This window comes from Peromyscus maniculatus, chromosome X, assembly GCF_049852395.1.
Source record: "Peromyscus maniculatus bairdii isolate BWxNUB_F1_BW_parent chromosome X, HU_Pman_BW_mat_3.1, whole genome shotgun sequence".
NCBI lineage: Eukaryota > Metazoa > Chordata > Mammalia > Rodentia > Cricetidae > Peromyscus > Peromyscus maniculatus.
Genome location: NC_134875.1, coordinates 26,538,463 through 26,552,637, shown reverse-complemented (window position 1 = coordinate 26,552,637; position 14,175 = coordinate 26,538,463). Strand labels below are relative to the sequence as shown.

At 40.5% G+C, this 14,175-nt stretch overlaps 1 protein-coding gene across 6 annotated transcripts in view; it reads right to left on the bottom strand.

The window, feature by feature from the left end:
• Window positions 1-3,652: 3,652 nt before the first annotated feature.
• LOC102906278 (fibrous sheath-interacting protein 2-like) overlaps window positions 3,653-14,175 on the bottom strand; it is a 49,015-nt gene continuing 38,492 nt past the window's right edge. For 3 of the 6 annotated variants that reach the window (XM_076561498.1, XM_076561500.1, XM_076561502.1), the window contains 7 exons: window positions 14,083-14,154; window positions 13,260-13,331; window positions 11,485-11,556; window positions 10,648-10,719; window positions 7,279-7,376; window positions 5,718-5,763; window positions 3,653-3,847 (listed from right to left, as the gene is read on the bottom strand). In XM_076561498.1, the coding sequence (XP_076417613.1) occupies window positions 3,714-3,847; window positions 5,718-5,763; window positions 7,279-7,376; window positions 10,648-10,719; window positions 11,485-11,556; window positions 13,260-13,331; window positions 14,083-14,154 (566 nt within the window). In that variant the 3' untranslated portion in view covers window positions 3,653-3,713. Of the gene's footprint in view, window positions 3,848-5,717; window positions 5,764-7,278; window positions 7,377-10,639; window positions 10,720-11,484; window positions 11,557-13,259; window positions 13,332-14,082; window positions 14,155-14,175 lie in introns of those variants that run through there. The other 3 variants (XM_076561501.1, XM_076561499.1, XM_076561503.1) reach the window with 2 other exon arrangements.

Below are 14,175 nucleotides of genomic sequence, written 5' to 3'. Positions count from 1 at the left end.
AGACTAAAAAATAAAAATCCTCTCTACAGCCTTTAATTTCCACCACTAAAAAAATATCTGTAATGTGAAGTAACAGTGGTTAATACTATAGAGCAGAACCATTTATTCTCATTAGGAAATAACCCCACAAGATGTAAGTAGCAGCACAACTTTGACTAGTTAGGTCCAGAGTCACAGCAGCTACACAAAGAGGTGGAGGTAGAAGTCTACCTGAAAGGAGGGTAAAAGCCCTGGGTATGAAAGAAGCATAGAAATAGATGGAAGAATGGGAATGACTAACTTTGCCAACTTTATTTACTCGGTTAGCTTAGATCTGAGAGGCCCCAAGAGATGGTAGTACCACTGCATGGAAATAAACTCTGAATGAAGATGGAGTAACATCTGCTCACCGAAGCAGTTCTGTGCCATTAACAAAAAGGCTATTATGTTGCTCATAGAGACTTCCCTGCTGCCATTGCTCTATTGTGCTCCTCCAAAGACTGGCAGAGAAGCCTTTTCCCTCTTACCTCAGGGTCGGTCCCCACAACATCTCCCTATCTGGAACTCAAGTGTCCCCTTTGAACCTCTTAACTTTTCAGGATTTGTTCAGCTCCTACAATCTTCTCCAGAGAGCTTTCCTTGAAATATGCCAAGGTGTCTTCCGTCAGTGCTTCTGAAGAACCCTACACACCTTCCTGGTATAGGACCTACTGTTCTGCATCATAGTTACTACTTTACAGTATCTGATTCATAGAGAAAATTTAATAACGTAACATTTCTCGAGTGAATGCTTTATGTGTTTTTTCACCTGTTCGCCTATCATTAATTTCTTCCCATTCAAACACAATTTAACACGTTTTAAAATCATCTAGTTCCACAAGTAAATTTTATAAAATATTTCTGGGTATTTACATTTGAGTGAGTACTCATTGAGATAATGTTTGTGGGAATCCTGGAATGGTATATGTCAATTAGACACAGTCCTGAGTAAAACCAAGCCTTAAACAGGATTCTCTGAATAACAACAGTAGTAGAGATTAGAGCCCAATTCATACTCAAGGTATTTTGGTATTTTTCTCCCAATAAGTGCAAAGTATACTGTGAAGAAGCTGTACATTATGATCAGAGCTGGAAGTGCAGCTTAGTGGAAGAGCATTTGTCTAGCCTGTGCAAGGCCCTGGGCTCAAAAACCCCAGCAGCACAAAAATTTCAATGATCTATTTTGAATGTCTTACTTAAATTACATGTACTTTGTGTTTCTCTGCGAATATGGTGTGTGTGTGTGTGTGTGTGTGTGTGTGTGTGTGTGTGTGTGTGTACGCACGCACGCACACTGGCGTGCACAGTTCATTGCGTCTTCCTTGTTCAGGATACGTTTCTCACATTGGCTGTTTTTATAATCTCTTTTTCACGAGAAGCAGTTTACCATACTGAGACTTTCCTTATATGAAGACTGGTGGATAAAATACTAACAACTTCATTATATTATTGGGAGGGTTAAATAAGACTATCTACGGACTAGCGTAGTGTGGGTGTACAGTACACATTCCACAAATGCTGTTTTTAATTTTTATTGCTTATTTGAATCAAGTATTTTTCTACTAATTCCATTTCTCTCTTTCACAAAGGCAAGTTGTGACCAAATTGTGCATTTGCTGAAGATCTTCAATAGCTTCTCTGAGATAACAGGGTAATGTGTATGTAGATGCTTGGCATGTCATATCAGAATCTGAGTGATTCAGTCCTTATTTACCAGTCAAGCTTCATTTTCTGTGATTTCCATGAGCTTTTAGCTAGGGCAATATTGAAATATTTAGTTTATACAATATACACTGTACTCTAATGTCCCTTGGCAAACACATTCTTATTTGCTAGAAGGCTCTGTCTCCCATCATTCCTTCGTTTGCTTGGAAAAGCAAACCCTTTGTGCATCAGCTCAACTGTGGCTTCTTGTATAAAAGCCTCTGTGGCTTCACTGTATTTTCGTTGTATTTTATGTATATCTACTTCTGTTATGCACTGATCATATGGGGTGTGATTACTGACATGACTTCTCCACTAAACTATAAAATACAATGGTTGGGATCACGGTTTTGCTCCTTTGAATGTTCATTAGCTAGCCTGGTATTTAGCAGATCTCAATAAATATTATGTGAGTGAATGGATCACATGGTTTACTTAATAAGTATTGCTGATGTTTCTATAACTCATGTGTAGTGCTTGATTTCTTGGTCTTTTCTTTATCAATCACACTACCATTTGCAGATATATATGCCAGAAGGAAAATAAAAACAACAAAACAAAATCCCTCCACTCAGCTTTCAAAGGACTTTGACATTGGCTGTTGTTCACACTAAAAACCCAGAAATGTAAGAACTAATTTGAAATGTATATGTATGTAAATGTGTATGTAAACACCATGTTTTATTTGACTTATGCTCTATGTATTACTCTTTGGAGACTTAAATAATGAAGGCAAATGAAATTGATTTATGTTCTCAAGTGAACTAATTGTGACTGGGGATGCTGGTGCCATGCTTGTCTAGCACGCTCAAGGCTACTTCTACCCCAGCTACGCAGAATTCATTTGGGAAGACATCGGAAGTTTCCTTCTTGATAACATTGCCCTCAAACCATGTCGACATTTTAGAGCAGCAGAAGCAGTTAACACAATGCAGATGGAGCCTTAGATCTGATGCAGATTTGACTGCTGTCAGAGCAAGCTGTCATCCTTACAGCAGTGGTTCTCAACCTGTGGCTCACGACTCCTTTGGGGGTTGCATATTAGATATCCCACATATCCGATATTTACATTATGATTCATAACACTAGCAAAATTACACTTACGATGTAGCACCAGAATAATTTTATGGTTGGGGGCCACCGCAACATGAGGAACTATATTAAAGGGTAACAGTATTAGGAAGGTTGAGAACCATTGCACTAGAGGCAATCTGTGTTGACACCAGAGGTTTCACTGTGAATACCTGCTACTAACTAACCTTCCCAAGATGGTTCAGAACCAGTGCCAAAGGAGACAGATGAGACAATATGGCTGTCTTTGCACTCTGTCAGCAGCAGAAGAGAAGCAATTCACAGTTAATTGGGTGTTTCCTCTGCAGGGCACAGCATGTGCCTTAAATGTTTTGTAGTCCACCGGTGAGAAGCCCTATAACTTGATGGTTATTCAGAGTGAATACTCCAGTTCCATCAGGTGATCACTAGTAAGAATCCTGGCAAGTTGAGTCTAGAGGGCCTAGGCCTGTAATTCCAGCTACTTGGGGGGAGGCTGAGCCTGCCTGAGCCGTATAGTGACATTTGAGGCCAGCCTGAACAACTTAAGAAGAGCGTAACTCAAAAATCAAAAAGTAAAATTGGGGTGTGTGGATCAATGCTTTCCTAGTGTACACAAGACCCTAGAGTCAATCTCTAGTAAATCAAAAGAAAGGGGCAAATATAGTGTCCAAATGCAGACGTGCCCAACAAATTTCAAACCCAAGGGTGACTGCTTTTGTCAGCTTGCTGACTGTTAGTGGTATTCCACACATGCTCAGTCTGGCTACGCAGACACAACTGGTAGAAATGAGTGTCAGCATGCAGAAGTAGCCCGACACTGTTACTGGAATTCACAATTTAATTTTTTAATAGAATCATTAATGCCAAGGACCAGAGCTTTTAAAAATTATCATTTAATGAATGAATTTTTACACTAATCTTGATCATAATTTCATAAATCACTTTCTCTGTTTATGTGTGTTTTGAAAAGGAATATTTGCCTCTTGTTTCGGAATATCATGGAGAGATTGTCTGGAAACTTCTGTTGCTTGCGAAGTATGAGATGAAGCAGGAATTGAGATTCTTTTGGTTCCTGGGGTGAAGAAGAGGTACCATTGAATATGAAAATAGCAAACAGCCCTCCTTACTGGGAATCTACATTACTGGTATACTAGACTACTAAGGATACATTGTCAGATACAAGAAGGTATTATTTATATAAGATAAAGTAGACCCTCCAAAGAGAGGATGACTCCATGGCTTTTGAAATTCTTCTTCCTATAAAATTCCACTGGCCCACCCTTGCCCTAAGACACCCTAATCTTAGGGGGCTGGTGTTGCAAGAGTGAAGAACAGAGCGACACAAACAGAAAGGAAATGGGGTTGTGAGAGGTTAAGAAGAAGGTAAGAATGTAGACAATTTAGGATGTGAAATAGAAGCAATAGAGAAAAAAAAAAGAATTAGGTTTTCTGCCTAGGCAAGAAGACAAGGAATGGAGAAACAGGAAAAAGGACTTTGGCTCACTGGAAGGTGATACATTTGGTTTTGTGCACAGTAGATTTAGGGGACTTGACAACCACCCAGGTAGTGATGTCCTAGTGTTCTTCATAGGTGTGTGGATGTGTGTGTGTGTGTGTGTGTGTGTGTGTGTGTGTGTGTGTGTAATATGCTTGAGAAACTTTGTAAGATAGGCTGCATTTATGTCATATTTGTGAGAAAAGTATAGCAGTAGAGGTATGCTGTGGGATGTTCTGTATGTCCTGTGGGAGCCCTTCTTGGGTTCTTTGTGGCGTTACCCAGCAGGTCCGTATAGAGGATGATTAGGACCATGGGCCTGAGTGCAGGTGTTTGAGATGGTCTGCACTTGGCTGTGCTGGGGGATGGTCTGTATGTCAAGTTGCTCTGATTGGTTAATAAATAAAACCTGATCGGCCGTGGCTAGGCAGGAAAGATAGGCGGGACTAACAGAGAGGAGAAATAAAAGGACAGAAAGGCAGAAGGAGACGCTGCAGCCGCCGCCATGACCAGAGACACTGTAGCCGCCGCCATGACCAGCAGCATGTGAATACGCCAGTAAGCCACCAGCCACATGGCAAGGTATAGATGTATGGAAATGGATCAATTTAAGATAAAAGCACAGTTAGCAAGATAAGGACAGTTAGCAGGAAGCCTGCCACGGCCATGCAGTTTGTAAGCAAAATAAGTCTCTGTGTTTACTTGGTTGGGTCTGAGCGGCTGTGGGACTGGCGGGTGACAGAGATTTGTCCTGACTGTGGGCAAGGCGGGAAACTCAGAGCTACAGAGGTATACTTCTTGGGAGAATTTCCTGCATCAAAGCTCCCAAGGCAGCTGGGCGTTGGTGGCGCACGCCTTTAATCCCAGCACTCAGGAGGCAGAGCCAGGCGGATCTCTGTGAGTTCGAGGCCAGCCTGGGCTACCAAGTGAGCTCCAGGAAAGGCGCAAAGCTACACAGAGAAACCCTGTCTCGAAAAACCAAAAAAAAAACAAAACAAAAAAAAAACCCATGTTTAGCCGGGCGGTGGTGGCGCACGCCTTTAATCCCAGCACTCGGGAGGCAGAGCCAGGCGGATCTCTGTGAGTTCGAGGCCAGCCTGGGCTACCAAGTGAGTTCCAGGAAAGGCGCAAAGCTACACAGAGAAACCCTGTCTCGAAAAACCAAAAAAAAAAAAAAAAAAAAAAAGCTCCCAAGGCACAGTATAATATGTGAGGAACTCGGCCTATCTGTACAGACCCTATAGCAAAGACCCTAACTTCATTATACTTTATAAATCCCAAAAAGGCCTATTTACCTAGCGACTGTCCAGAAATGTAAGAGTGACACTAACGCCATTGAATTTTAAGAATCTTGTAGCAAAGAAAGCACAAACTTTATAATCATGAGGAAAACTACAAAACTAGTTATTTAACTGAAAAAAACTATGAATATTGTTCATTTTCTTACCTCTGTCAAGAGAATGATGTGATCTCCTTGATGTTTCTCTATCATGCTGTGTGGTATAACATTAAAAGGAAAAACACTATTGACTAAGCTCCTAAAAGGGACTGTTAACCTACTCTATAGTAATCTAAGACAGTACCCTCCCCTTAATCCCCACTGTTCTCAATGCTAATACATAATACCAGAGTTCTTTGGGTGCCTTGCATAGGTACCTACATCTTACTAGTTCAAAACAAAGCCCCATGTATGTGAGTACCTCATCTTTCCAAACTTACTTCTCTTCTACATTTTATATTTTGGCTAAACACATGGCCAATACACAAGGTCAAAAACTTCAGAGTTCTTTCCTTTGTTTCAGAGGAGGATAATCCAATGCAATCTAGTAATTATTGGGCACATTTCTTGGAACTAAAGTTGACTATTTCTGACCTGAAGAAGTCCAGCTACTTGAATAGACAAACACAACCCAATACAATGAGTTCTGATGAGGAGGTAAGCCTGTCACTATGAGAGAAAGCATTTGTGAAAACCTACACACAAAACTGTCATCATCATCATCATCATCATCATCATCATCATCATCATCATTTTCCTCATCTACCTCAGGAATTTATTCAGTGGCCAAGTCCTGAAACCAACTCTGAGATCCCTCGATTCTGCGGCCTCTAGTTCAACCTCATTGCCACTTCCATAGTTGGGCCCTTGCACTGTTCTCATTTTACAGTCTTAGTGACTGAACACGGGTCCTTTTACCTGCTGGGCAAGTACTCTGCCACTGAACTACTTTCCCAGTCCCTGTATTCTACATCTTTATCTCGACTGTTCCAGAAGACTTGGAACTAAATTTCACTTTTCTCCATTATCCTTTCCACAAACTGCAGCTAGTTTATCATTTTGGAATCCAAATAATTCTTTTTTCCTCCCACATTCCAACTTCCTCCCACATTCCAGCTAAAAAAGCTCCAATGTCTCCATTACTGAGCGGATAAATTTGTGCTTCAGCAAGGTTCTGGCTTCAATCTACTTTTACAGGCTCATCTCCATCTTCTTGGCTCATGCTCCCATACTTCCAGTCTGCAATATTGCCTCAGTGTACCCTTACATAGAAAAACATGGAAAATCTCTACTTACATGTCAAGGTTTAAATCAACTAACCTTCCTTTAGTAAATCCCTGTTAAACCCCACAAGGCAGGACTGGTCTCTATCTTCTGTACTCCCATTGAATTTTATACAAATAAAATCTTTTGGTATATTGTAAGGTTTTTGTTTATGCATGCTTTACCCCTAGATGGTAACTATCTTCCATCTTGCTATCCCCATTGCCCTTTTCCTTTCCTCTTGTTTAGCCCAGGACTTGGCCCACAGTAGCCCGGTTTAAGCTCAGTTCTGCTCTACTAAGCATGAAGCTGACCCAGTATACCTTGCCATGGAGAGGGTAAGACCTGCCTAGGACTCCATAGTCTCTGATTAGACCGTATCAAGTTAAGGAAGGGGCTACCCCATACAAACAAAAACTAGATATATTAGCCATCAATGCAAAACATATGTGACACAACTTTCTACCTTTTGCTCTGTTGTATTTGGTCCGCTCCTCTGTTGAGGTGGTAAACTTGCGGATGTCTTAACAAAAAACTTATGACTTTGAGAATATAGGCTTGATCCTAAAGCAGACCAGAAGAAAATGATATACTTTTGAAAGTTCATTGAATTATAATTGAAGTAGAATAAAGTGCATATATTTAAAATGTGCAATTTCTTCAGTTTTGATATATTAAACTCATGAAACTATCGTCAGAACCAACAAGTGTTTCTATCACAACAAAACGGTTTCTTATGCCGGTGTAACTCACACCTCTCTGTACCCATGTCCTCAGACAACCTGATCCTTCTGTCATTATAAATGACTTTCCATTTATACAATTTTATACAAGAAAATTAGACAGGATACATTTTTTGGGTTTAATTTCACACTGTCACTTGATATTCTTCAATATTTATTTCTGTGTTGATAGTTTATTCTATTTTATTACTGAGTAGTAGACTATTTTATGTATGTCCCACAGTTTATCCACCTACATGTTAAAGGCCATTTTGATGGTTTCCCATTATAGACTACTATAAATAATGCTGTTATAAACACTGGCATATGAGTATTAATATGAACACATAGCTTTGAAACTTTGGGGTATATACCAGATTGTGATGGCTGGATCCTTTGGTAGATTTAAGTTAACTTGCCAAACTCTTTCCCATGGTAACTGTGTCATTCTATATTCCCACCAGCAGATAAGGGAATTTGAGTTGTTTCAGCAATTGCAAATACCTTCATATTGCTTAAGTTTTAACTCATTTATTGTGATTGTGTGTATGATGTTTCTATGTGTTCATGTGTTCTGGAATGTGCACAGAAGTCAGAGGACAGCTCTATGTAGTTGTTCTCCCACGTTCATGTGTTAAGAACTCAGGTCATCTTGCTAGATTCATCATACCTGGTGAATTTAAATTTTACCGTTTTACTGAGCATATAATGATCTCATTGTATAATTTGAGTTTCTTTGATGCCTAAATATGTTGAACAATATTTATGTGCTTATTTGCCTTCTGTATATTTTCTTCATAAAATTTGTTTATACCTTTTTGTATCTTATTGGGTTATTGAAAAATTTACTGTGTATTTTCTATAATTTTCATCTTCCTACAATGAGTGTGCTCTCAATATGGAGATCTGGCTTATCCTGTTTTACTGGGCTTGCGGCCGATGCTTCATTGACATGAAGCAGCCATCGTACAACAGAACTGTTTCAAAATACTGTTCTCTCAGTTTTGATGCTGTAAGACACTGTCCTAGTCATTCATTCATTTTATATATATATATATATATATATATATATATATATATATATATATATATATATATATATATATATACTGTTTGGAGGTAGAGTATGGGTTAGGAAGATTAGAATTTGTGCCATGAAAAATGCCATTCATGTCACATTCAGCACATGTCACCCCAAAATAAGAAGACAATAGTGACGCCTTGCAAGTTATGCAAGTGTCTTTAGAATTACCCTAAATTTTGTTTTCCTTATGTAGCAGTAAGGACTACTTGGCTCAGAAATTTCTCATATAGTATTGTTGTTTTGATGATTTTTTTTTAAAAATTAATGTGTATGAGTGTTTTGCCTGCATGTATGTAAGTGCACCATATTCAGTGTCTGCAAAGACCAGAGAGGATGCCAGGTCCTCTGGAACTGGAGTTACAGATGGTTGTGAGCTGCCATGTGGATGCTGGGAAATAACACAGGTTTCATGAGGGCAGTGAGTACTCTTAATGGCCAAGTCATCCTACCCAGGCCTGTGGTTTGGATCTCAAATTGACCTCAAGACTCAAATGCAGAAGATTGATCATCAGTTGATGGTACTATCTGGAGTGGTGAGGACTGCAGGAGGTGGGAATGAGCTGGAGGCAAGCATGTCCTTGAAGGGTATATTGAGATGCTGGCCCCCATTCCCTATCTTTGCTTCCTGTCTGGTATGAGGAGAACAGGTCCCTCCTCCCTACCCACCATGTTGTACTACCACAAGCTCAAAGAAACAGGTCCAAATGTTCATGAATGGCAACCTCTAAAGCTATGAACCAGACTAAATCTTTCTTCCTACAGATTTATTTTCTCAAATAATTCTGTTCTCTTTTTAAGTGACTTATCTCAAGTGTTTTGTCATAGACTCAGAAAGATGACTAATATGCAGTGTACTGGAGATATGTTTGTTCACCATTAAGAGTTATCGTGGACAGAAAAGAAGGGAGATATAACTTAGGGAAAATTATTAGTGAAATGTCACTCTATTAACAGCACAGAAGTGGTGAGAAGATGGAAGGGTGGTGAGAAAGGGGAGAGTAAAGGTGTCAGTTTGGCTTCTCTCATGGCTTATTCTGAGCCTTGGTTAATGCAGAGAGCAGACAGGAGGGACTACTACTGCTCCACTACTGTTTAAGACTCTAGAATGAGATCTCTTAGGTCATCCCTAGCCTTGACTCCTTGTTACCCAAGGCATGGCTCAACAACCTAGCTGTACAGTGTGGCTGAGCACAAGGCAATCTTTCCAGAGTGTTATTTCCTATGTCATTCTTAGTTCTAGACATTTCTAGTCATGGTATAGCTATGTCTAGAAAGATCTAAGACTTTAACTAGGGAGCTTCCTAGGAGCTACTATGGAGGTGGTCTACCTCGGGTATTATGCTGCTCCTAGCCAGAATTGTCAGGGTATAGAAGAGGGAACATTTAGAAGGCTCCACTCAAACTAGGGAGACAAGAGTATAAATAATGAGCTGGTAGCAGCCTTCATCTGTCAATTTTAACCGGCTGAAGACATTCAGAGTGGCAATAAGGAAGGACATCCTCTGGAAAGGCAGAGGATGTTTCATCCAAATAACCTATTCTGCTTCCCTGGGAACACGGAATCCAGTGGTGCCTTAATTGTAATGTGCATGGGAAGCATGAGGATAGCCTGTTGAAATTTAGTAGGGTGTGATGGGGGCTGGGAATCTGTGGTTACAGTTGCTTCCTGGGTCAGTGCGGCTGATACATAGATGAGTAAGAACAAAAGCCATGCTTCTCATATCCAGAGAACAACTTTGGGGAAGAAGCAGGACAACAGGGAGACTCCATGAAGGTCTGAGGCATTTAGGGAGGCTCCACAATGATAGAATCTCCTGGACTATGGTTAGGAAACTAGGTGACAAATGCAGCAATAAAAAGAAAGACTACATGTAATACGTGGTACTGGTCGTATGGGTGTTCCACAGTCAACCTAAGAAATGGGCAGAAATGTCAAAATGACACCACCATCCTGTGCAATACACAGAGGACATCATCACTAAATCCAGAATTCCCACAAATTAATTTCAAACCATAAAATTTCAATTACGTTTGGATCCCAGAGATTCTTGAGATGATTTTTGGTCAGCGAAGCTTGTTTTCTTTATGTATTGTGGAGGTGCTTTTGAAAAAAGAGAGAGATTTAGTTTTAACAATGGTCATGGCAAATATAAAATAACAAATACTAAAAATGGTGACTGATTGCTACTCAGGCTTTTGGCATAAGACCAGGGAAATAAGAGTAGAGAATAATCCACAGCTTTAGAAATACATGCGTATAAAGCATTTTGCTGCCAGTGATGTGACTTACTACTGTACATCTCAAAACTCAAAGCCAAAGGAAGAAGCACAAGATCCGGAGAGCACATTGGCAGGACTCTTGGTCCTTCTTAGGATCATAGGGCCAGAGGCTTCAAAGACTTCAGTACATCCTTCATTCAGTACTAAAGAAGGATGCTTATGCAAGTGGAACAAAGGACACAGAGGCTATCCCGCTTCCCTGCAGACACAGTGATGGAGTAACTCAGTGGGTGGCAGCATCACAGATGCCATCCCCAGAGGCATAGACTGAAGAACTGCCTCTGGATCCTTTAGGAGTGGGAAACACATCCCAGAGATATGTTCAGAGACAGTGGCTTGGGAGAGTTGTGAGCTGCACAGAGTGGTCTGGTCTGCTGGGGGACGGTGAAGAGAGCAACACCAACTGAGGATCAGGGTGTCTGATCCAGGGGGCAATAAGGACAGTGACGCTTTTCAAAATGTCACACAAACTAAATCATGCAACTGAATTAGAGAGAAGATTTTTTTGTATCATAAGCAGAAGAGATCTTTACCAAATCCAGTATTCCCACACATTGTTAATTTAGAATAATAAAATTTCAATTACTTATTGCATCCATGAGTTGTTGAAATGACCTATCTTCATCAAAACTTGTTTTCTTTACATTTGGTGGAGCTGCTTAAACAAAATAAAAAAGACATTTAATTTTTACAGTGAAAATGACAAAATGATAAAATAACAGATATTCAAAGGGTGACAGACTACTACTGTTGGACTTTTCAAAAGATACCAGGGAAAAGGAGTCGAGAAAACTCTGTTGCTATTGAAATGTGTGTGGCTTGTCAAATATTTTTATTCCCAGTAACACGGCTTTGTCACCCAAGGTCTCAAAAGCACAAAGCTAAAGGTAGGATGGGATTGAGAAAGCATGTTAGCAGAGGTCTTGGTTATTGCTATGCTCATATTACCACAGGCTTCCAGAAGCATCAGTAGACACTCTGTCAGCAACCTGTAAGGAGAGTTTTCCAGGGGGACCGAAAAGACATGGGGGTAAAACCTCCACGGGAAACAAGAGTGGAAAGGCAAGAGCTGGTGGGGGCACCAGCAGACACAGGCTTTTCAGAAAGTCACTGTTCTGAACTGGGCTTTGAGAGTTGTCTACCGGGAAAAGTGGCATATCCCGCTAAAGAGAATTTGGGAAGAGGGGCAACAATCAATAATCAGAGGATGTCAGAGAGGGTGTGAACATTGGTAAGCATTGCACTAAATACATCATTTCATGAAAGAGGCTAGAGTTTTTTTTTTCCCCGATTATTAGTAGAAGAGCTCATTACCAAATCCAGTAATTACTAACTTGTTGGAGTTTTTTTTTGTTGTTGTTGGTGGTTTTTGTTTGTTTATTTGTGTTTTGTTTTTTTTTTGTTTTTTTTTTTGTTTTTTTTTTTTGGTTTTTTGAGACAGGGTTTCTCCATGTAGTTTTGGTGCCTATCCTGGACCTCATTCTGTAGACCAGGCTGGCCTTGAACTCATAGAAATCCACCTGGCTCTGCTTCCCGAGTGCTGGGATTAAAGGTGTGGGCCACCACCGCCCTGCTTAATTACTAACTTATAATAATAAAATTTCAATTATATTTTAGTTTGACAGGTTCATAATACAATTTCTTGTCTGAAACTTCATCAAACACAAAGAAAATGACAATTGAGTTGATAGTGGAATTGCCCCCATGAGAAAATAGGAGATACTAAAAAGACAACTGACTGCTACTATGTTGGGCTTTTCTAAGATGACTAGTGAGCAAGCCCGAGGAATACTCTGTTGTTGAAGGAGTATATGCGGTAAATAAAGCACCTCTGTTCCCATGCTATAAAAATGCCACTCTATCTAAAAGAGGGGCAGGGTAAGAGAGCACACGGGCAGGGGCCTAGATCCTTCCTGACTTGTAGGGCCCAGGCTTCCAAGACATCACTACTAACTCTGTTCAGTAATATGGTAAGATAGGTTTCCAGATGGATCAAGGACTCAGGGGAACCCCTCCCTGAAAGGTCCAGGTGCGAAGAAAGCGGTGTCAGCAACAGAGGCAGACACTGCATATCAGAAAAGAACAAAGACAAGTCCACAGTAGTGGGAGCTCTGCTTTGAACTGGGCTTGGAGAGTTGTCATCTGAAAAAAAGGCGGGGGGAGGGCTATAATCTCAAGTAGTGTGGCGAGAGCAGCACCTATTGACTGACTGACTGGGGAGCTAACTCAAGGGGCACAAAAGTGGTCACTCTTTCCATAAGCACTATATGGGAAATGCCGTTTCATGGATGACAACAGGATATTAAAGCACAAGAGCCCACTGCCAATCATGAATTAATTAATTTATAATATTTCAATTACATTTTGTTTCCAAATTATCTTCCTTCAGTCTGGGGTCGGTGAAACTTGGTCTCATGGTATTTGGATAGAGATCTTAAAGGAAAAAGAGAAAAAGACATCCATTTCAAAACTGGAAAAGACAAAACCACCAATATTAAAATGACAACTGACTGACCTCCTCTGGGTTTTGCCAATAGTACTTGGGGAACACAATTGGGAAAAAGCACGGGACAAAATACTTCTGCTGCGAGGGATGTTGACACATGTTAAGGTAGATCTCCAAAGCACCAAGTCAAAGGGAGGGCAGGACTGAGAAAGGACCCTGGTTGGGTTGGGGACTCTAAGGCCACATTAGGTTTCCAGAGCCCCAGGCTTCAAGAATATAGTTAGACCTTCTGTCAGCAATAGCAGCCAACTTCACCAGGTAGAAAAAACAAGACAGAGGTAAATTCTTCCTGCCAGGCAGAACTTCTGAACTGCTGGGGTACAGCAGCAGAGGCTCAAGAGCTGCCTCGGTTCTCTTTGGGAGTGAAAATGTAGAACACATGTTCAGTAGCAGGGACTATGGGGAAGGTGGGAGATCATTGTTCTGAACTGAGTTGGAGAGTTGTGTTCAGGAAATGTAGTTTCCCCCACTCTGAGAATGTGGAGAGAGCAACACCAATTGAGTAATTAGGGAGTGTAACCCAGAGGGCAACAGAGAGGGTAGCAGAGTTAGTAAGTGTTTCCCCAATATACCACTTGATATATGATACAGCATTATCTGCATTGTATGCAGTAGAGATCAATAGCAAATCCAGTACTCCCATAAATTACTTATTTCTAAGCAGGAAATTGCAATTACATCTTGCTTCTAGGAGGTCTCCAATGAATTTCTGGTTGATAAAACTTGATCTTTTTGTAGTTGCTGGACCATCTTTAAAAAAAATAGACATCT